The sequence below is a fragment of the Diachasma alloeum genome, unplaced genomic scaffold (assembly GCF_001412515.2).
Source record: "Diachasma alloeum isolate Michigan unplaced genomic scaffold, Dall2.0 Dall_scaffold_00216, whole genome shotgun sequence".
In the NCBI taxonomy this organism is placed as follows: Eukaryota; Metazoa; Arthropoda; class Insecta; order Hymenoptera; family Braconidae; genus Diachasma; species Diachasma alloeum.
Window position 1 is genome coordinate 1,140,086 of NW_021680381.1, and position 23,545 is coordinate 1,163,630.

The 23,545-nt window shown below is 37.3% G+C and overlaps 3 protein-coding genes across 3 annotated transcripts in view; 1 reads left to right on the forward strand and 2 right to left on the reverse strand.

Annotated features, from left to right (window-relative positions):
• The window catches only part of LOC107037299 (phosphatidylinositol 3-kinase regulatory subunit alpha), a 77,377-nt gene extending 76,230 nt beyond the window's left edge, over positions 1-1,147 (reverse strand). The window contains exon 1 of the mRNA XM_015255780.1: positions 954-1,147. The gene's annotated coding sequence lies outside the window, so the exon portion shown is untranslated. The remainder of the gene's footprint in view (positions 1-953) is intronic.
• Positions 1,148-1,288: 141 nt separating this feature from the next.
• Positions 1,289-4,919, forward strand: LOC107037278 (cell division cycle protein 123 homolog). The gene is made up of 6 exons (XM_015255747.1): positions 1,289-1,662; positions 1,739-1,843; positions 3,182-3,404; positions 4,082-4,204; positions 4,277-4,533; positions 4,828-4,919. The coding sequence occupies exons 1-6, from the start codon at positions 1,453-1,455 to the stop codon at positions 4,852-4,854; spliced, it is 945 nt and encodes a 314-aa protein (XP_015111233.1). The 5' UTR covers positions 1,289-1,452; the 3' UTR covers positions 4,855-4,919.
• A 103-nt stretch (positions 4,920-5,022) lies between these two features.
• On the reverse strand, positions 5,023-23,148 carry LOC107037266 (mucin-5AC). Its single transcript, XM_015255727.1, has 5 exons — positions 23,134-23,148; positions 22,399-22,541; positions 18,648-19,110; positions 17,756-18,079; positions 5,023-16,500 (listed from the first exon to the last, which is right to left on the reverse strand). The coding sequence occupies exons 1-5, from the start codon at positions 23,146-23,148 to the stop codon at positions 9,469-9,471; spliced, it is 7,977 nt and encodes a 2,658-aa protein (XP_015111213.1). The 3' UTR covers positions 5,023-9,468.
• Between the last annotated feature and the right edge of the window lie 397 nt (positions 23,149-23,545).

The window sequence follows — 23,545 nt, forward strand, 5'->3', positions numbered from 1 at the left end:
TATCCTCAGCTATAAACAGGATGCGTCAACATTTCCCCTAAAATTCCTCATTCTCCAGATGATTCCACAATTAAAAGAGTTAACATCCTTTCATATTCCTGTACTCCACTCATTTTTTCTCAACTCTATTCTTCTTTCCATTTTCTCATCTCCCTGATGTGTTTTCACGTCATGTTTTTTCGTCGATGTTTTCCGGCACGTGCAAACCCTTCACATAATTTTCCATTGTGTTTTTTTTTTGACACGCAGTCAAATCACAGATCAGTATTAATTTTCATATCCCTCACTCACCAGTCAATCTAAAAATAAAACTACCGGATTACTCATTCGAAGTATTCCCAAAGTGTTTCATGATCTTTGCACATCTGTACTCGTATGTTCTCTCAACTCGTTAACAACTTCTCCCCTCATTACCATTCACCATTAATTAGCAAATGGAATTATTGTTAAAATTGAAATTGAGTCTCTGGGAGAAGACCAAGCGACCTCTGCGTCAAGCAAGCGTACAGCATCACTCAAGCTCGACGAAACGGTGAAAAAAAAAACCGCATTAATCATTTCCCCCAAAATTTACAATTGTTAATTAATACGCCAGGTGATTTCATCAAATCCCCTAAAAAAATCAATTCCCATTTCATGGAAGACACATTAAACCGTGACTTCGAGGCGCACGCCTTCTCTCGAGCCTCACTGATTTATAGCTCCAACGAGACGAGTTGAATGATCCCCCGCACTCACAAAACCTTCAAAACCACAGGCACAATTTTCCCGATCATTTTTTCCACTGAAATGACGAATAAAATCTCGCAAAAATCACCCACAACTGTGGAATGTATAACCGGACGCTTGAAACTCGATAAAAACAGTGAAAAGGATAACAGAAATTGATAGAGTACACAAAAATGTGAGGGAATTTTTTTTCTCTCGTGGGAAAATGAAAAAAAAAAACTCACTTTGCTTGGAACACGGTTGTTTATGGTTGTCGAATTGGCGGTGGAAAAAAGGCACAGTTTCTTTCCTGATTTGTTGTTATGTTACAAATTTATTGTTAGCGTTGGGGGCTTTTATTAGTGAGATAATAATTATTGTTTTCCGTGACCACAACACGGCTGAAGTACGGTTAACCCACGGGACACGGGAGGCAGGAGTCACTGCTATCGGCCATTGTGATGCTAAAGAGCCAAGATGGCCGACTGGGGGATGTATCATGGCGCTGAATTAATGACTGTCGCCATCTTTGGATTGTGAACTCAACTGAAATTGATAAAAAATGTTTAGATAAAACAGGTGTCAATTATCCATGCAGTTATCAGGGCTTTTTCCGGTCGTTTTGGAGTTCGTGGGTGATTTTTTAAACATTTTTGACGTTTCATTCGATTTTTTGAGGTGCAGTTGTGTGATTGGAGTTGTCGTGGGGTTTTTGTTGAGTGTTGAAGGATTTTTAGAGGCGAAATGGTGAATAGTTTGAAGCCTGAGTGCTCCATTTGCACGTGGTACCCGAATTTCGCGAAGGTTTCGATAGAATCGAGGGTTTTGGTCATTCCTGAGGAGGTTTCAAAGTACCTTGAGCATGATGCTTTTGTTTTGCCTTCTGAGGCAGTGGGGAAACGCGTGGCGAGTGGAGAGTGGACTGATGGATCCGCGGTTGAGGATTCCGGGGAGGTGAGAGTTCTTTTTGAGGGGAGTGCGAGGGTTTTGAGGTTTTGAGGGTTTTATAATTGAAATTGGGGGTTTAAAGGAGGCTGAGTTTCAACCGTCCTTCCCGGAGTTCAGTAAGCAGATTCAGGAGGTCATTGACGAGTTTGGAGCGGTGTTTGTGAAGACTAACTGGAGAACTCCTCTGGTAAGTGACGCAATTTTCAAAGTTTTTCATGAAGGTTTTTGGAGCCTAGGGTTCTAGAGAAAAAGTTCAAAAATCCACGGATGAAAAAATCGTAAAGAAATTTTCTATACGGATTGCGTATAGAAATTCCATAGGATTTCCGTATATGATATTCGGATATTTCTATGTGAATATTTTCTATACGAATTATTTCTAGACAGAAATTTTTACATAAACTTTTGTTTTCATACGAAATGTGTCTAGACGCTTTAGCGAAAAATGTAGAGAAGTGTCACAACTCCATACGAAATGTTTCTATACGTGTGACAGTGGGTCGTATAGGATCAAACCTATAGAAACCCGTTTTGTCACTAGTGGACAAAAAGTAAGTTGGGTAGAGCGCGCAATTGTTCATTGACAAAAATAAATAATTTCAAACTTATATGAATAGTAAAACAGAAAATCCAAAAAATCCAAAACAGATAATCCTACTTTATATTTTAAACTTCAGTGCAAAATTGAATAGAATTGAAGTTTATTTGTTAATATCTCTTCCAACTCTAATTTCTCTCCATAAAAAGATACCCGATTCTGTTGGAAATTGTGTGTGGAAAATTTTCTTGATTAAAAGTTGAATAGGACCAGCTTTTTCGGGTGGCCATTTTACCCCACTTGAATAATTTTTCGGTTGTGGACTTTGCCAAGAAGCAATTTTGTTAAATTTAATTGTTGAAGATTTTTTGAAAATTTTCTGAGCATCCATTTTAATCCGCCCTATACGGGTTTATCAGGTCTCCAATTGCCCAATGAAACAATTTTCAAAAATTTGGATTTAAAAAAAAATTTTGACCGCAAATTTTGTGAATGTCTATTTTACCCCAGATGTCCATATTGCCCCACCCTCGTCTAACTTAATTTATTGCATTCTCATAAGTTATTGAGTTGTTCTATTCTCATGTTTTGTTGATGCAGGCAACCATAACTGTTTGAATAAAAATAAGAAATTACTTGTTAATTAATTTTTTCAATCAAGTAAAGAATGCTTCACGAAATTTCCATTTTTTAGAGCTGAATATCGCAGTAACTATGTAGTACGTAATTTTACAAAAAATTCTCCGTATTCGGAAGTTATCAATCTATCACAACAATAATTCCAAATATTTTAGAATTTTCTGGCATTTATCGTCCACATGTCGATTTCAACACGAAAAAAATTGGACCGCCGGGCCACTAATCACACTAGCTACGTAAAGTCTAGAGCATAGACAAAAGTCTTGAAGCAATCAATCAATCAAATTTTACTAAAAGATTGATTTTTCGATTACAAATGTTACCTTCATGTGTATTTCCACCTTCTAGGATGCAACATGGGTAGCCCCAACAAAAACTCTGAAATGCACATCATTGGAAGAAGTCTATTTACTCCTAAAGAGTTCTGATAGAATTTCTGGAGATATCAACGCTGTTAGGCAACTCTCCTGTGATTCTGAAGGATTAAAGTCTTGTTTAGTGTTAAAACGGTGGAGGGATATCAATCCTAGCTCAGAATTCCGATGTTTTGTCGTCAATAGACAGTTAATGGGTACTTGAAACCTCAATAAGACATTAAGGATATCCGAGTACTTACTACAATTTGGTAGGGACCGCAATAAACATTCAAAGATTTTTCATCATCAAATTCGTCGATTAAATTACATGAGAGAAATTTGAAAAAAAACATGGGTATTTAGCACCATTCTAATTATTTCTTTCAACAAATGACAATTTTTTTCAACATCCCCTTCTTACAAATAAATGATTGAAATTGTTCAAATTTTGCAGAGCTTGTTTATTTATCGCATAAAATCAATTTGTAATGAAATTCAGGATAGGGAGAAATCTTTTACGATTTCGAAGAAGTCGTTTTTAGAATGGGAAATTCATCGTTTATAAAGACTTTATGAAAAAATGGTGTCATTTTCAAAAATGGCAATGTTTCATTTGTTTCATAAATCGCCCCCTAAATGTAGACTTTCGATTTTTTCATATTTTCAAAGTGTTTGCGGACAGTAAAATATTTTCCTCTTATCAATTTTCGACCCATAAGTTTCTGATACAAGTGCAGACGTACTCATCAAAAAACTTTTTTCTTAGTATAAACTACAAATTAAGAAGAGAATTTTTTAAGGAAAAAAATGCCCAAAGTACTTGGACGTCCGTAAGTAATCGGTTTCCAAGTGTTTCCACTTCGATGCTTCATTTTCGTATTTTCCATTGCAGGAATTTGCCAAAGAGATTCTTCACAATTCCATCCTTATATAGAGACGGATAAATACAATATACAAAGGGATATTACGAGTTTATTCAACGAGAAGATAAAAGATAAATTTAAGCTTGGTAATTGTAAGTAGCGGAAAGGTTTGAGATGAATCAAGAGGAATTTTGTGGTTCACTCGTGATTCATTGGCTTTGCAGATACATTCGACGTGATTAGAATAAAGAAAGACAAAGTAAAAATTGTGGACTTCGGACCGCTGGATGAAACATCAACGAAGGGAACTCTCTTCACGTATTCTGAACTCCATGAGTCAATCACAGAGCCTCCAGAATTTAGATTCATAGCTGAGGAGATGGGGATTCAGCCAAACACCAGTCATCACTTCTGTGTGCCGCAGGAGATCAACGAATTCTTTAGAACTGGAAATGACTCGATGATGGACATAATACGAAGGGTAATCATCCCCAGAGAACAAAACAATATCATTTTCCCGTCTTCTTAAGAATAAAGTGATCTCAATAATGAGTTATTTCAGGAGAAAATGTCAAAAGATATTTTTTGTTGAGAATTTCGTCTATCAAAAAAATCTCACGATATTTTTGCCTAACAGATTTTGTTCTTCAAATATTTTCACAATTACGAAAGAAGATTCTATCAATAGTGGAGTGATATATCGAGTCGATTCTCACATTTTCCCCAAATTGAAGTCCTGTCTAATTTAATCTAGAAATTTCTTTTTTTCTTTCAGGAAGTTGAGAATCAACGCTTAGAGTAACCAAGAATCTCAAATAATAATGTATCAACTTGTGAAAATAATAAAAAAAACTATTTTTCGACTGAACAAAATGTAAAATTTCAAAATTTTCCTTCCCCCTCAATCAATCAAAAATTCCCAAAAGAAAGAAAAAAAGGGAAGGTTCTCATCAATCAAAAATCTCACCACTTAAATACAGAACTTTCATTTATATTCTGTCAGACCTTCTTCTATTGATACATTACATAAACTGATGGAACACTATCCTAAGTTGTTTTTTCATTTTAAAATTTGTTTTTCTTGAAAGAATTATCGTAATATTGCAATATCTTTTTTTGTCAGACCGTCAATCTTACCGAGCGACGTGCCTTATTATAGAAAATATGTCTTGTTTATGTACAATATGCAATCCCCAATACTTCCACATTTTAAATCTGAAAAAGGATTTTCACGATATATGTTTTTTTATTTTCCTGACACGTATTCATTATTTTCTTCAATTAATTCTTCCATCATAGCTGTACAGTCATATCGTCGGAGTATTCAATTGATTCATTCATTATTCTCCATCAGATTATTCCAGCCAAAGTGTTTCAGCTAGTGTTAAAGCTGTAAATTAAACAAGTTATGCGCTCGTTTACTTTTAACTTTATTTTTTATTTATTAAAGCCGTCTGATTCCTCTTTTTTAAAAATTAAATTATTGATTTTGGTACCATTCGGTATTATACTTCACCATTTGTGCATTGTTCATTCCCATTATCTCCCACAGCACTCACTCACACATAATTGTTTATATATATTATTTATATAAATACACGAGTGTGATCAGTAAATAAATCCATTAATCAGTTTATCACTCTGTTCAATCACTGGTAATGATAATAAAATTGATAAGAATGCATTCACTGATACCAATCTGTATTACTAGTTGATAAGAGTATGACAATGGTTTTCTTTTTCTCTTCTAAAAACGGCGGGTTGTTATCAATACAATCATCTGCATTAATAGTTACTCATCTCTTGATCTCCCATTTTCTCTCCTCCAATTCTTCTCGATTTTTCTTTTATAATTACAGAGCGATTAAAACTATCCTGGCACTAATACTAAGTATTTACAGAACAGCAGGAGAGGATTACGAAGCAATTAATGCTCCTACCACTACCATTCCGTTTTATCTCTTATTATTTTCTGCATTTCTCTTCAGTTTTTCGTCTCGTTTTTTCTTTTCATTTGTTTTTGTGCTAATTTAAAAATGTCTGAAGGTATCCGTATGCTTCGGGTAATTGTTGTCAACCCAGTAAATTCATTTTATTCGTTTATTTCACTGTCCATTTGTTATTAATTTGTTTTATTGAACTTAATCACTGATTAAATCAGTCATGAATGCAAATACAACCGCTCTGAATACTGTTCGAAGGTGCTAAAGTGCACGTTATCTCGTTTATTTCAGTTAAACTCTTATAAATGTACATTACAAAACCTCTTAAGTTTATTCTTAACGGCCCTTTAAGCTGCTTAAGTACCTGGAGTTAGCACTGGAAAACTCGTTTTTTAAATTTATTTTTCTTCTTCGTTTGCTAAATTTATCATTCAATCATTCCACTTATTCACTAGTTAATCGTGTTATTTTATGTCGGTTTTTTAGTTATCTAATTAAATGCATTTGGTACGACTAAATGGAGGATTTTCTTTGTCCAAAAGCTTGTCACCAATTTGACAATTTTCCTTTGACTTACTTTATTTTACGAAAGAAATTTTTAATTATTGAAAAATACGAATTTATTATTTCGGGCGAAAAGAATATTCCGCTCGTGATTTTTTTTTACACGTAAAACATTGTTGCTAACTATTAAATGTACAGGAAGATAGAAGATCGTATTTAGGTTTTTGTCTTGTTCAATTTAAGGGCACAGTTAGCAAACAGAATTCAATTGATAATTTAATTTAGATAAATTTGATAAGTCGAGTTTAAGATTTTAAACCAAGGGTTTAAGGGGGAAATGTCGAGAGAGATTCTTCATAGATGTGAAAAATTTCCGAAAAAATGTCCTCAGTCAATTTTTTCATGATGATAGTTCCATAATAATACAGAATAAAAATTTCCAATTTTTTATAATAAGAGGGTCAGGTCGGTGATGAGTTTTGAGAAAAAATGTAAAGAGATATTCTTTGCGGAGAATAAAAATCTCCACAAAAGTATACCTAGATGATTTTAGTCTGCAATTACTCATGACCAATATAATAATAATCATGGAAAAATGAAGAACAATGATAGTTGCCAAATGCCTAAGAGCTGATGAAAAATGAATAACTTACTAATCTCAAAGGTAATTGCACTCGAAGAAAATCAAAAATGAACCGATAAACAATAGTCGTATTATAAATACTAAAGTTTATTGAACTAAGGTTTTTTCATTTATAATGAGATCAGTTTAAAAATGAAATAAACAATTAAAGTACACATAATTATTCAGTATATTCTACTTCACAGTCGTTACAAACATTTTTCTAATCCTAAATAAATGAAATAAAAAAAATTAAGGGAAATGGGGGAAAAATACGTCAACACAAAATCGCGTATCTACAGTTTTTTTTTCTCTATTTATCGTTTAAATTCTCTCATCAAAATGTACTCATTTACTAATTGTAAGTAACAAATCATTTACGATTGATAGAAATCTTCATTCATTTCTGAGAATTTAGTGTAGAGGTCTCACCACCTCTTCTTATCATTTTCGTTTCAGTAATGAAGTGATAAAACGTGATGAATTGATTTTTTCCTGTTTTTCTTACGAAATTATCTCGATAATGAACAATTTCAGGAGAAAATGTCAGAAGACATTTTTTTTTTGAAAATCTCATCAGAAACAAGAAAGGTCTTCTTCCATTCTTTCCTCAAAAAGAAATTGTTCCTGAGATAAATCACATTTTACAACTTCACTACAGATTTCATCAATTATCGATAGAAGAGAGAACAACCATCAACACAGACTTCATTGTACAATTACCCAGAAATTTATTCTTTACAAAAAATGCAATGCATCAAAAACGAATGGATTCATTCGTTCAATTCTGTCAAGATTTATTCAGAAATAAAACGAAGCAGTTTTGTACTAAAGTGCAGCGATATTATACGATATATATACTTTTATTTTTTATTTTTTCCATGAGTTCTGCTTTTCCTATAGAAAACTACTCGAATGTACAGAATGGATTTACACGCGCACTGTGACAGATTGATGATAAATTCGGGTCAAGTGATTTCCATTGAGATATAAAAAATGAAAAAAATACTGAAGAAGAGTGGGAAAACGTGATAGGATTTTAACGTCTGTTAATTATGGTTTCACCTTGAACACAAGAGACGTGAGAAGAAAAGGTCAAAGTATTTTTTGTGCATCTGATAAAATTTGCAAGAAAATATATTTTGATATTTTCCCTTAAAATTCTCAATTACCGAGATGATGCCATGTTTAACAAGACGTCAATAATTAATTTGTATTCAATCTCTTACGTTTGACCACTTGACTGCTGAATGATTAATCACCAGAGATGAGTAAATAATAATTGAACGATCGATCGAAATATGCCAACGCAAATAATTCTTCACATTTCATAAATTTACGATAATCTAGAGGCGAGAGAGTGCGTAATATAGCTCAGAGTTAGAAATCCAAAAAATTCTTAATCCCCAAATGTCGTAAATTCCTTTTGAATCCTAATCGACCAAAGGGATTACCAATTTAAAATAAAATTTTTTAGTCTGCGGTTGGCCCGAGGTGATCTCCTCCATGCTGTGCAATCTGGCATTTAACAAAAGCCAAACAAAATCATAAAAAATAATAAGAAAAGAAGGAAAATAAACCTAAGAAAAAAAAAGTGTACCTCTCCTCCTCCAAAAGATACTGTTCATAAACCGATATTAATAATCTATCAATAAGTTTATGTTCACAAGTTCATTAATTATAACTTCGACCCGAGCCTCACCTGACTAGAATTGCATTTCATTTTCTAATTGTTCAATTAAATTCACAACTCCCTCATTAATCTAAACTTGCCACTCATAATCGACTCAAGACTACATCTAGAATCATTGTATCATTATAACAACACCTAAACGTAAAACGATCATCTACATCATGAAGAGCATAAAACTCTCCCCCTAAATCCAATAAATTTAATCTTAATCAATAATAATTAATGAAGAGCATTATCTAAAAATGTTTCTCTCCCCCTCTCCCTCATTTAAATATAACCCTTATCTCAATAATTAGCTTTTTCAAGCCAGCTATACACTGATCAAGCATACTATTTATATACAAATTATCATAAACCCATGAAAAATTCGGATTCAAAGAGCAAAATTACTCAACCACCTCTCGCTCTACCAAAGAAACAAATCCACTCGGAAAAATTTTCCACACATCATTTACTCACTGATAAACCCATCCAACATCTCAATAACTTTTTGGTCAAGTGCTGCAAGTACTAAACTTATCACCTACAATTAATTGTCTGGTCGTTAAACCCGTCGAAAGTATCTCCCCCTCGCAAAAATTTACAAGTACAATACACTCATTCAACCAATCAATTAAATCGTAAATTACGAAAGCGAGAGTACAATCACTAACACTACCTCTTCTTTCCAATTTGTTTGCTGATCAATTTCTTCTTCAACTTGTGATCAACTTTGACAGACTTTTTCTTCGGTCTCTCCGGCGATCCATTGCAGCAGGGGCAGCCCTTCTTCACGTGTCCCCTGAGACTAGACCTCCTGGCACGACAATCGGGTTCAATGAGTGTTGCATGACAGGTATCATCGTCCGAAGCCTCTGATGTTTTATCACTGGTGACAACAGCCTCATTGATTACCTCCTTAGCCCTCTTGGCAAGAATGGCTTTAGTGTCAGCACGATTAAGAACAACCCTAGCATTGACAAGTTTATCCTTCTTCAAGTACGTGCAGTGATCGGTCTTCACCCCCTGGAGATTGTCATCCATGCCATTAGTGATGACACTGTCATCATTCTGACTGGATATTGACTCACTGATGCTCGAGTCCTCGTCGTCACTGCTGGATCTCGTTCTCTCGGATATTGGACTCTCCCAGGACAGATATTCAGCAGTGAGCACCTTAGACTTTGCACGTTTTTTGTTGGCATACGTGTACTTGTGCGTCGACAACAGAGGACCAGCTATTGGTGACAATGGAGAGGGTATCGTGACGTCAGTTGTGTTGGTGGACAGCAGAGGTAAAGACTCCTCTCCAGAGCTGGCTGTTGCATTGTTGGTGGTGAGGGGAAGGGACTCAGAATCCAAATCCATGTCCAATTTCATGTTCGAGGGGATTGACATGGAGGCACTGCTGGGCGAGCCCTCCTTCGAGCCATTCCTCGATATGATTTTCTGTTGATTAACGTTCTCCATAGAGGCTGCATGCCCTGGTGACATCCTGGAGACGTCTGACGTGCTGGATCCATCGTCTTGGCTCAAGTTCTCTGGACTCAGCCTCATGTGTTTGGCTGGGTTCTCCAAAGAATTCTCCTCGGGTCTATCTCTTTTTGTTCTCTTGAGAGCCTCTCTGATGGCCCTTCCCCGTTGTCCAGGTGTTTTTCGTCTCTCGTTCACTTTGACATCCACAGGACTTGCGTCCCTACTACCACTGGAGGAGTCTAGAGGTCGAAAGTACGTCGCATTGAACTTGACACCAAGGGGTTGAGAGCAAGAGGCGTCCTGGGAGGAGTGATCGAATGAGGGAGAGTGATTAGTGTCAAAGAAGAGATCAGCCTCTGGGAACAAGTCACTCGTGCTGGGCTCGTCCACACCCAGATCCTCACACTCCTCTGATAGACTCTTCTGGAGTCTCAACTCACGCTCCAGTGCCGCACGATTTCTGTCAAGTCTCTGCATCTCCCTGTCAACCCTAGGATTATTCGACTGATTCTTCACTATTGTTCCTTTGGCGTACTGCTGGAAGGGCTCCAGCGTGTGGTTCATGTAGTACTTTTTGGCATTCGTCTGGAATACCTGGCCACTCGCCATCTCGATGCCCTGACCCTTGTTTATGATCTGGAGGACATTCTGAACGTTCTCTGAGTTTTCTCCGTCTCTAGAGTAGACCTTCAATGGCTCAATGTTGAGTTGATTCGTCGAGGTGGGGACAAACCTCCAGGGAGTGTCTGGGGAGGGTTTCCTCTCAGGCTCCCAGGCCTCCTGGAGCCTTGCATTTCCACACAAAACTCCATTCTCCACTTTTATCGTCGTCTCCAGCGTCTCGTTTGTCTGTCTCAATGGAGACTGCTGGTCTTCTGATCTGCCAGCCTCTTCAGCGACTGAATATTCCCCTGAGTCTTCAATTTTTGCGACTGATGTTGTCACTGATGCTGGCTCGACTTTGATAGAACTCTGAAGAGTCGTGATGAGCCCAGAAGAGATTGAATTTCCAGGGATAAGCGTAGGTGGTGGTTTCTCATCGATATCCAACGTCTCCTCGATTTTTCTCTTCACTGACTTTGGTGATATCACTTTGTCCCCAGACGCTATCTCAGTAGAAACTTCCTTCGTCTCTTTCTGGTTCACCTGTTGACTCTGATTATTATTCATCACTGGGACTTCTGACTGTGTTGCAAAGGCAAGAGCTATCGTCCCATGCATCTGAACCGATTTATCTCCAGTTGTCTCCTGTAATTTTTTCTCAGATTGTTGAGATGTTCCCGATGCCTGCGCCAGGCAGACAACACTCTCAGTCTTTAGTCCACTCGACAATTTAGCAATCGACGAGTTGAATATCCTCGTCCCTTGTAGAGTCAAATTAGGATTACTGGTGATAACTCCACATATCTGTTGACCGTCAGTTATATCCGACAAATTTCGTTGAATTAATCCAATCGAGGGGGATTTGTTGACTAAAATCGTGGATGTGGATTCACTGACAGGAGTCGTTGATTCACTTTTTGGAACAATTTCAGGGGCTTCAGTTTTAATGGTAATTTCATTAGAGTCGTTCGTAAAGCCACTGGTGCCAGTCTGAGGTATAATGACTGAAGTATTCTGTCCACTCTGAGTATTCAATGCTTGAGAAGTAGTTAACGTCTGCAATGTTGGCATCTTTACCTGCTTCACCTGTCCAGGCTGAGAGATAATCTTGCTGGCTTGATTAAGAAAAGACTGGAGAACAAGAGCATTGGAGACCCCAGTGGTGCCAGCTGTCCTCACACCAGGAACAGTCAGCAATTTGGAGCCCCCAGAGACAATGTGAAACTGCTGGGTTCCCTTCATCAGGTTCATAGGCAACACGTAGTTAGTCCCTGAGACGAATACAGCAGTGGTTCCAGTGACTTTACCAGTGACTGAAGCTAATGCTTCACTTACACTGACTGAAGCTGCTGGAACTGTCTCCTGTACTATGACAGCTCGAGGCTGGCCACTACCAGACTCTGTAAAAAACAGATTCCTTCGTTTAACGTTCACCTCTACTCCATCGTTGGAGTCATTTGTGATGTTTCTAGTGGACTCTGGAGCTGAGTCTACTGATGCTGCTGGTGTCGCTGCTTCGTCCTGCGATGTGAAACCTGCAGGGGAGTCCTGGATCTGGACAACACCACTGGAAGAGTCCTCAGAGCCCATTGTCCTCCCCAGGTCTTCAGCACTGGGGCTCATCTCCGAGGACTGCTGACCAGATAGTTTCGATTTACCCGAGGATTTCTTTCTTTTTGACGATTGACTGGGGTTTGTCGGAGGATTGGAGCGTCTTCTGGGAGCTGGCTTGTTATTCAGATCAGGAGAATTCCGTAGTTGCTCGGCGTACTCGGCCAGGATCGTGTAGATCCTCTGGGCTGTCTGCTCGTCCTCCTGAGGCTTCTGTTGAGGTTTGGGAATTGGCGATGCTTTTGATGTATTCGTCGCACTGGTCTTAACAGTCTTGGGGACTGTCTTCTTGCCACTCTTTGGAGATGGTGTGGGTGGGGTTTTGCCAGCTGAGGGGACTGACGCTGGGGCTGGAGTGACACAGGGGCTTGAGGAACTTTGAGAGGTGACACTGAGAGCTGGTGATGCAGCTGGTTGACAATAGCTCGTGAATACAACCACTGGAGTTGAGTTTGTCACTTTCTGAGTTGTTGTTACGTTACTTTGAGTGATGGTAGCCAGGGATACCTTCTGAGGGAATACGTCCTGCTGGAAGGAGACTGCATTACCGTTGCTAGAGAATTCAGAGCTTGAGGACGACTGGGTGGAGATGAGGAGCTGTTGAGCGAGGGCTGACACTGATGTCTGCTGATCGTGCTGCTTAGCTACAGTCTGTTGAGTTGTAGTTTGAGTTTGCACTGTTGTTGTTGTCGTCGTCGAGTTCTGGTGCTGCTGGGGCTGGATCGTACTGCGCTCCTTCACTTGTTCCAAGACGCTCTCGAACTCTCTCAACTGTTCTAATGTTGTTGAACTCACTGGATTGGCGACTTCATTCAGAAGAGAGTCTGTTCTCACTGCTTGTTGAGGCTGGGGAGTGGCTGGGGTTCTCTGCTGATTAGTCTGGATTCTTGAGCCAGTCAAAGCTGCTTGGATGGCTATATTCTGCTGTCTCAATGGTGTCCTGATGATGTTCAATTTGACAACACCAGCTCTGCCCCCTGGCAACGAGTTCGTATGGGAAATCGTGGGAATGAGGTTCAACTGTCCAGGATTCGTCGTTGATATTGTGACATTGGTGGGAATCTTTTGAGCATAAATAACCCCTGGTGAAGCATTTTGAACCAGCTGAGTTATCGTCTGAGTGGCTGTTGGAGTCGTGACCCCTGCGCTCCCACTTCCACTCTGCACAATATTGAGGATCGGTCTGCCAGTGGTTAATTGTAAATTCGGAATGTTCGTTATTGATTGTACATTGATGTTGGCTTGGGTACTTGGTACCGAGGTTTGGACTGCTTTGGAGAGGTTGGTGGAGGTTTTCTGGAGGCTGAGGGGTTGGGTGATGGTGTCTGTCGTGGATGAGGCTGCTGTGGTCGAGGTCTCTGCTGATAAGGTGTAGATCGTTTTTCCAAAGGCATGTTGGAACTTTGGGAGACCTGTGTTCTGGCCAGGCTGCTGTTGCTGTACCTTGACTCCAGATCTTTCATAGGTATTTCTAGTGGTGGACTCCTGTAATCTCTGGACATGACGAACAGTAGAACCTTCCTCTAAATTCTGAAGAGTCAAAACACTTCGTTGATTGGTAACAACGTTTGGGTTGACAGATGCCAGTTGATACATTCCATCTTGTTTATAAACTAATTGAATTTGTTCTGATGTTGGCACTGTTCCGGCTGCTGACGAGGGGGATGGTGATTTATTTGGTGAATCGTTCTGATTCATTCGTTGAGTTCTTGGGCTGTCAGGCTCAGTCGAGGGGTTTGTTGATCCTGGGGATGATGTGTCCGGAGGCTGATTAGCCTCTTCACCAACATCATGAAGTGCTGAGGATCTTGGAGGTGGAGTTTGACCAGCAGGACTCATTCCAACGCCACTGTCGTGACCCCCAGACGATGGGGTGCCAGGAAGTTGAATGTTACCTGCTATGCTTGACGTTCTATTTCTCGGGGGAGTGTTGCCACTGTTTATTGACCCTGAGTTTGGACTCTGTGGTATATTTCGAGAGAGTTGTACCACGTTCACTGTAGACTGCACCCTTGGGGGCACCATCATGTCCAAGGAGTTCAATCCAGGAACATTTTTAGCAAGTCTAGTGTTGATATCTGAATCCCTCACTGCTTTTGCCAAGAGTCCATAGTCATTCCCCAGACTTGAATTAATTGATTTCCTATTTTTTCGATTTTTATTCTTATTGTTTGGATCACTTTTACGTTTGTGAAATGAGTTGATCGAGTTCTTGTGAGGTGAGAATGTCATCTTCTTTTGAATATTCATGAGTTCACTCGTTAAATCACCAGTACTGAGAGTTGGCTTCTTCGATTGCAATAATTTACGATCGATCTCATCAGCTCTAGTTAACACAATTTTAGGATTTAAATTTAATGTACTCAGCATCGGTGCAAATTTAGCAACACTGTTCGAGTTATTGTTCGCTACATTGTCCTTTGTTTTGTTATTTAAAATATTTTTCTGTACAACTTTAGTGTTCTGATGTCTGAACATACGCAATGACTTGAGCACAGCTGGATCACTTCGTTTTTCAGTCAGTATTCTCAATGGTGCAGATGGATATGCTGATCCCTTGATAGTCTCCCTTTTGTTCTCATCCATGTCAGCAGCGAATAGAGTAATATGTTCATTACTGACATCAGATCCAGTGACATCATCATTGATTCGCCTTATATTTTCATTAACTAACATACGAAAGTGCTTAGACTTGCCTCGCTCCTTCGTCATATCTTTATTGCACGATTTATTTGTTTTCTTTTCCTGTCTGCAACCATCACTACCGAGACTGTCAGTCTGACTGTCCTGAGTATTAGTGTCTTCAGTATCTGATACAGACCCTGAATTCACACGAAAATGCTTTGGCTTACGGTCACCACTGTCGTAATCACTCTCTGATGACTCAAGTCTGTTTAATTTACGTTGTCTAGCTGTTCTCCTCACTTGTAATAAACTACCACTGTCCGAGTCTGATGAATCTTCCAGACTTCGTCTTGGTGTTGTTCTCTTGTAGGCAGCAGCTGGCTGGGAGGATCCAAACCTCTCTGAGTTGTCTGATGGCACATCCACCCAGGGCTCGTACCCCTTCTCAATCCCATAAACACCTATTGCATTCTCCTCATCTGAGGGCTGGGGCGAGGGCCAATTCTTGAACAGATTGTAATCAATGTTCAGGTATTTTAGCTCCTTGTTCGTGTTTCTTATCTCCTCAGCGTGATGGAGATAGGTGTCACAGAGGGTATTCAGCTCTGTCCAATCCAGGGCCCAATTAAGGTTGTGGTATCTGGGGCTATTGAGGACTACTTGGAGGTCGTCACAGAGCTGACGAGATAGACCGAGTTTAACTCCATCCAGCACTTGACCTGGTGCATGGCTCTTCTCTTCGTACATTTCTGACACTGTTGAATTTGTTGTGCTGTTCAATGATCGGGAAACTTTTGATTCGGATTTTTCCACAGGTTTTTTCGTGTTGTCGATGCCTGTGAATTCACCACAATTGAAACAGAGAGTGCCCACTGACCCTTGAGTCGTGGAGTTGCTCCGTGGGTGGAGAGGACAGCTACTAGGTGGATCCTTCTTCGATGGTGATGATAGCAAACTTTTCAACAGTTTATCTCTGCAATCAACGTTCTTAACCGTTTTTACTTTGTCATTAGGGGTTTTGGAGCTTCCATCTGCCCTTCCAGCATCGATTTTTGCATCCCCAAGGCTGCTTGACAATCTGTCATCAACAGTTACATCAGTTGTACAACCATTCTCCTTCATTTTACCACACGCCACAGCAATCTCACGTATTCTATCATAACAGGCACGAGTTGGATGTAATGAGAATGCTGTCAATACACACTCCTTAGCAATGTCAATACTACTTTCAACAACATCGGCCAATTTGAGAAACTGGGTACTCAGACGTTTAGCTATTTCACGCTCGTGTTCTTTGTCGGATTTGGCCTTTTGATTTTCCATTTCATTCATGTCGGTTGTCAGTGCTCTGATGTAGGATTCAATTACCACGGGCTTTATACTATCGCCAAACTGTAAATTAATAATTTCCGGCATTAGTGAGAGGGCTCGCTCCGGGATTATTAATCTAATGATGAACTGTGGAAGGTGAGTTGGGGGTTATCTGGGAAGTTTGGGGATTAATTTAGAGAGGATTTTTGGGGGAGGAGTAATGATGGGCGATTAGAAAACAATTTGTGAGTCGTAATTTTGAGTTAAGTACAAAATCGTTATCAATTAGATCATAATTTTGCAATCATTTCGAAAACTAAGGGGTTTGAAGAAATCAAGAGAATAATTTTTGTAGGCAATTCAATATTCTATAGACAATGTTTTTCGATATTTTTTTTACAAGCACTTATTATTGAAATATTTGAAAATTTGTAAATGATGGAGTTATTACTCAAGGTCGTAATCTTCATTCATTAGAACATTTATGGAAATGAGGAAAATGGCAAAAAATCTTTTCACAGGGGAGTAAAATTTTCTGTAATAACTGTCTTTAACATTTTTCACTAGGAGCACTTATTATCGAGATAATTTGAGAATTCATAAATGATAAAATTATGGATCAAGTAAATAATCTTCATCTATTACTAATTTGACCACTGGTGAATTAAATTCTTTACAAAAAGATCTTTGATTTTTTTTTCTCTGGAACTACTCACTAGCCAGTTATTTAAACAATTAATAACTGTTTTGTTGTAAGTCAAGTGCGAAATTTCGCAAATATTTCTGAATTTGGAGAAGAATTTTCGAGGCTCTTCATACAGAAAAAAATTTACAAGCAATGGCTCTTGACCGAAAAATGGCCTGGAGGAGGAGAAATTTTGAAATGGCTCTTGAGGTTTTTTCTTAGGACGACTCATCATCGAAAGACCATGAGAATTGATGAATGATGAAATAATGAATTGTGTACATGTATTATAATCTTCACCTATTGCATCACTATTCTGTCAATATCTCTAAAGGAAATGCAATTTCTTTGTAACATTATATTCAGTACAAAAATGTATTTGTATATGTTTCGATAGAACCACTCACTCCCAAAATATTTGTAAAATTCACAAACGATGAAATATCAAATTAACCACGAAATCTACATTCATTAGATCATTATTCTACCAACATCTCTGAAACTAATGGATTTGAAAAAATATGAAGAAAAGTTCTCTCGATATTTTCTCACAGAATAGAATTCGAGAATCAATCTTGAACATTCCGTCTTTTGACAATTCGTCACTAATTTTCATGTTGAAAATTTGTTTTAATTAAAAATCATACTCACATGCTTCAAGAGCACAGCACAGAATAGGTAGATGTGCTGGGCACTCTCAGCTGGCTCGATTAATTTTCTGATCATCTCCGGCAGTGTTGACTGTATTGAGTTTTTGGAATACAATTTAGCCCATGAGTTGAAAATCTCCTCCAGTACATTACCCCCAATATCAGAAATGGATCCCACCATGCCCGCTGTTGCCAAATACTGTGCAACAACTTCGGCTGCTCTAGGCGATAGTCTCCAAATACGCGCAGTTCTGTACTTTGTGGGTTTCTCACCGCTTAATCTCTGGAGTATCCCCAGTCCATCATTGAAGTCCATTAATTTTAACTGCGAATTTTCATAGAAACATTTTCATTGTTAAATTCAAATTTTTGAATAATTCTATTGTAAAATTATGGAAAAACAAGAGATGAACTCGTGAATGTTGTAATTCCACAGAATCTCTGTCTTTCAGAAAATAAATAGCAAAATAAGCCGAAATTAAATTTACCGATATTTTCAACAAAATCTGCAATTTCAGTTAAAGTTTTATAATCGCTATAACTATTACGTTTATAAGAGAAAAACGTCAGATAATTTTTCTCGAGATTGCAAAATTGTCTAAAGGAAATGTTTTGGAAAGGTTTGCTGAATGCAATCTATTCGAAAATATTTACAATAGCTAATTGATTTCAAATATGCGGACAAATCTATATAAACTATTCTGAAAATTTCTCTAAAGCCAGTTAATCGAATGGAAAATGTATAAAAAATCAAATTCTCAAGAAAGAAATTATCTTTTGGCATTTTTCTCTAAACATCTTCCTTCCAAAGTTTTTCACTCTATATCTGATCTGATTTTACAACTCTATTATTAAATGCAAATAACAATAATTACGTAAAAATTGCAACTTACTTGAGCGAGTATATCTTTAGTGCGTTTTAGTTTGTACAGTATAACAATGTATAGATCAATCATGTACTGAACGTGCTGAGTATCCGATAACGCCTGCAAACGTTCGCTTCTTCTCAAGGTGCGAACGCAAGCAGCAGCAAGATGTATTGCTATGTCCTCACACCGCTCCTCACACAATATTCTAAGTCTCATTACTAATAATTCACCCTTTTCCGAACAACAAAATTCCTCCTCATCCTCGACATCGCAATTCTTGTCCTCGTCCGATGTACGACTAATTATTTTCACTAATACTGGATTTGACCATGGATTGTGTACGAATGATATCAGGGATGTACATATTGCTGCTGCAGGGTGTTGAGCAAGATGATTTGCACACCTCTGCAGAGTTACGCCTAGGTGAGTCTTTGTTGCTTGTGTCAATTTTGGCCACTCCCCACGTAGTACAAGATCCAGGGTGTGTCTGGAAATATAAAATAAAAAAAGGGGTTTAGAATGTATGATAGCAGTTCCACATAACATTTTTGGAGAAACTCGTTGGATCAATTTTGTGGGGAAAAATAAACGTTGAAAAAAACGTTAATTCGCGAAAAATTGATAGAGCAAATGTTTTATTTTGCTCCATTTTTTCCAAATAAATCAATGTGCATATTCATATATTTGTTACTACTTGTTTGCTTTACAGTACTGTTTATTGTTAGTATATTTTTTGTGCATGTCTGCTGGGTTCTCGTGGTTACATTTTGTGAACTTCAACGGTGAGGTACAAATTTGAGAACAATACCTATGAAAATCCTACTTGTTTTTAGTAATTGAAGAGGATGAGAAGTTGTGGCAGGATTTGATACTCAGGTGGAAATATTCTCATGTAAAAGTTTGTCGTCTGTTTGAATATCTCTGCTGGATTTTGAATATTACAGTTCATTATTTTCGAGAGGGAAGTACAGTTTTTGGGGAGGGATTAAGTCGGAATTTTAACGGATCAATTTCTTTCACTCATCAACATTCACTTTAACACTTTTTCGATCTTTCACTCATCAATGATTTTAAATTGATTAAAAACGAAATGTATGATGAAATTAAAATAGGAAGATCAAGTCTGGAAATATGAGCAGGCGTCATTAAAATTTGTCCCAAACAGAGTATTTTTCTGAGGGCCCAAATATAATTTTTTATGGCGACCAAATGCTTTCAGTGATTTCACAGAAATGGAACTGAATTCTCGAAGATGGAAATGTCGGAATTTCAAATTTATTCTCACAAAAAGAGTTCTACCGAAAGTTATATTCAACTCTGAGTGAATACTACTACTTCAATCTGGGAGTTAATGCAAGCTACAAGTTTAAAATATGAGGCACTAATATTAGAGTTTTTATCTACAGAGAAAAATCCCACATCGAATTTTCATGGCGCGAGAATTCTCACTGGGGTTTCAAAAATAGCTTTCGATCCACTTTGAAATAACAAGAAAAAATCAGAGATATTAATAGAACTTCATACATGAAAACAGTTGTAGGATTGGAATGCATGCATAGAGAAAGTCCTCTCAACAAATTTTTTTTGATTAACTGGACCCGAAAAAAAGCATTTCAACAATAATAATCTTTCAAGAATACCGAACCACGAGTTTTTTTTGAATAAATTAGGAGTGAAATGAACGCCCATAATCTAAATGTTTCCTCTGAAAAATTTCCACAAAATAACAGGAAGAGACTATTTTCCCTGAAGTTTCAAATATTATTTTTATTTCTCTTCGACCGAAGACTCGAAATTTAAAATAACAAAAGGAATGAACCTCATCTACACTCATTGTGAAGAAACCTACACGTTATTTCCTTAATATAATAAAGATGTTCCTACACAAAAGTATTTACAAACTGCTTCTAGACCACTAATTTCCGTCAACTCCACACAATGAAAAAAGATTGAGAACAATAGAAATGATAATAATGAAAACCTAATTAGTTTTGAATACGACTGTAGAGCTTCCAAAGTAAAAAGAAATGGAAAATTCGAAATTCAAAGAAAATAGAAAGTATAAAGAGCCTATTCAAAAATAGAAAAAAAAACAACACCCAAGGATTTATATGGATTCTTATTTCCCGGATGCTACGCAGTAAGCCTGAATGGAGCACTAGATGCGGCTTTTTGCATAATTTAATTGGATTCATGGAATTAGCATATCAACTAGAACGATAATTCAATCTTTCATTCCTTTTTCCTCTCCACCCTTTGTCTCTTTAGGCTTCAACCAATTTCACCAACGCAAAGCAACTTGCCTGTACCACTTCTCTCCTTTCTTTCGAAACGAAAAAAATAATCACAGGTCAACAAAAGAAACAAGTGGGTAATTGTTTTTTTCCGTTTAATATATTTCTTTTTGCTAACAAATTAGCAATTTCCTTTCGAACGAAATTGTTTCCCTAATAAGATATATAAATTGCCCTGTTGGTCTTTTTAGATTACGATTAGGTATTTTGAAACAAAATCAGACGACTTCCGGAAAACCCTAATGAAACTCTATCCAACCTCGACGGAATCTTGATTAACTCCCACTGAACTTTGACTAGGGCAAATTACCGTTAATGTCACAATTATTGCCACTAGAAGCTTCATGTGTCTTTAATGAGAGTAAAATAATTGTATAAATAACTCTATTGCTTGCACAATTAATCCAATCAACGCATGAAATAAATATTGAAGGATGTTTAGCCTATGAAATGGACAACTCAGTTGAAAATAAAAATAAAATTGACTAAATAAATCTGTACCACTGCCTGTACCACTTCTCTCCTTTCTTTCGAAACGAAAAAAATAATCACAGGTCAACAAAAGAAACAAGTGGGTAATTGTTTTTTTCCGTTTAATATATTTCTTTTTGCTAACAAATTAGCAATTTCCTTTCGAACGAAATTGTTTCCCTAATAAGATATATAAATTGCCCTGTTGGTCTTTTTAGATTACGATTAGGTATTTTGAAACAAAATCAGACGACTTCCGGAAAACCCTAATGAAACTCTATCCAACCTCGACGAAATCTTGATTAACTCCCACTGAACTTTGACTAGGGCAAATTACCGTTAATGTCACAATTATTGCCACTAGAAGCTTCATGTGTCTTTAATGAGAGTAAAATAATTGTATAAATAACTCTATTGCTTGCACAATTAATCCAATCAACGCATGAAATAAATATTGAAGGATGTTTAGCCTATGAAATGGACAACTCAGTTGAAAAGAAAAATAAAATTGACTAAATAAATCATTCCTGTTACAAATTATTTTTCTCATGAAATTAGAAGTACTATGGCGTTATTGTTCGGTCTCAAAAACAATAATTGAAGAAAATATTCATAAATAATGGAGATCTTGTGGCTGCAGTGATAACAGTCGAATTTTGATCGAGCTGAAACTGGGATTGAGATCCGAGTGAATTAAATCCATTAAAAATCATTTTTTATTTTAAAGCAACAATAAACCAAACTTTAGAATAACTTGAGTGAAATTCTTTGTAACACAGGAGTATAGTTAATGCGATGCAACATACATGGGGGAAAAAAATGATAGAAATTGATGAATCCGTAAGCGCGGAGTTTAAAAAGGAAAATGGAAAACGGATAGAATCTAAGAGTTCAATTCCGGACTTCTTAGACCATATTTAGTTATTCCAACAGGAAACATTGAACACTTAAATTTGGACAAATGCAGAGCTAATTCGAAAGTAAAAAGAACAAATAATGTTTTTACTCACTTGTGGACCCATTCTATTAGATTCTGGGTGTCTTCCGGGCTTGCGGTAGGAATGTAATTGGTGACTTGCGTCCAGGCAGACAGGAGTGCATTCACCTTGTCGCCGTACTTCTTTTTGCTGTCACTCAATGTCGCTTCAAGCCCCTGAAATCAGTGTTACTACCATGTACATTCGGAGAATTCACAAACAGTTTGAATTTCCGTTGAACACATTGATTCAACCAGAGAAGTGGAAGAGAATTCGCAAATTACTTTGTGAATACCTTTGAAAGTTGTAAATTTGATGGAAAATGTGAGAAAAATTTTTCGAAAGGAATCACAGAAGTTAATTAGTCATACAACTCAGGAATTTATATCAATTTTTTGATGAATTTTGTATTCAATTAGGAATTGAAGAACTATTTTCAAAGATCTCAACCTGTTAGTGCAGAGAAAAACGTCAAGGAAATTTTTTCTTGTGAATCATGACATTTCCAAAAAGAAAAGGTATTCCAATGGTTTTTTTGATCCCATGAATTCTCAAGAGATTTCCAAAATAATTGACACCAAATGTCTTACAAATCGAAAGAAATTCATGATTATTCGGGCAATATCTCCAAAGCTAGTGAGTTGAGAGTAAAAAAAATAAGGACCTTTTTTCTAGATCCTGAAATCCCCAACAAAAAAAGATCTCGTTATATTCCCCCTAAAGCCACCCATTCCAACCACATTCCCAAAACAATAACAACATATTTACGAGATCCCCGAACATGCTCACTATTTCCCCCCAATTTTATTACACCAACACCTGAGGGAAATGATATTTAATGAGTTACTGACGTTTATTATTCGTGTTATGCCGGAAAAGAGAGCACTTCACTGATTGGACAAGAAAGCAAAAGAAAATTTATTCTCATTGTTGAAGGAATTTAATGCGACTCATTTGAAAAGCAGAATGAAACAATTTGCTTGATGAATTTTCTCATCTATTTCACCTGATAAATCTAAGATTCTGTTAACAATCAGCCATCACCTCCCCCGTCCAGCTACGAGATTACACATTAAGAGGGATCAGGATTAATCATTACTGTAGAACAAATATGTTCTGATAAAATTACACAAATAACTGCTGTTTGTTAATCTTCATTGAGATATGAAAATAAAAAATG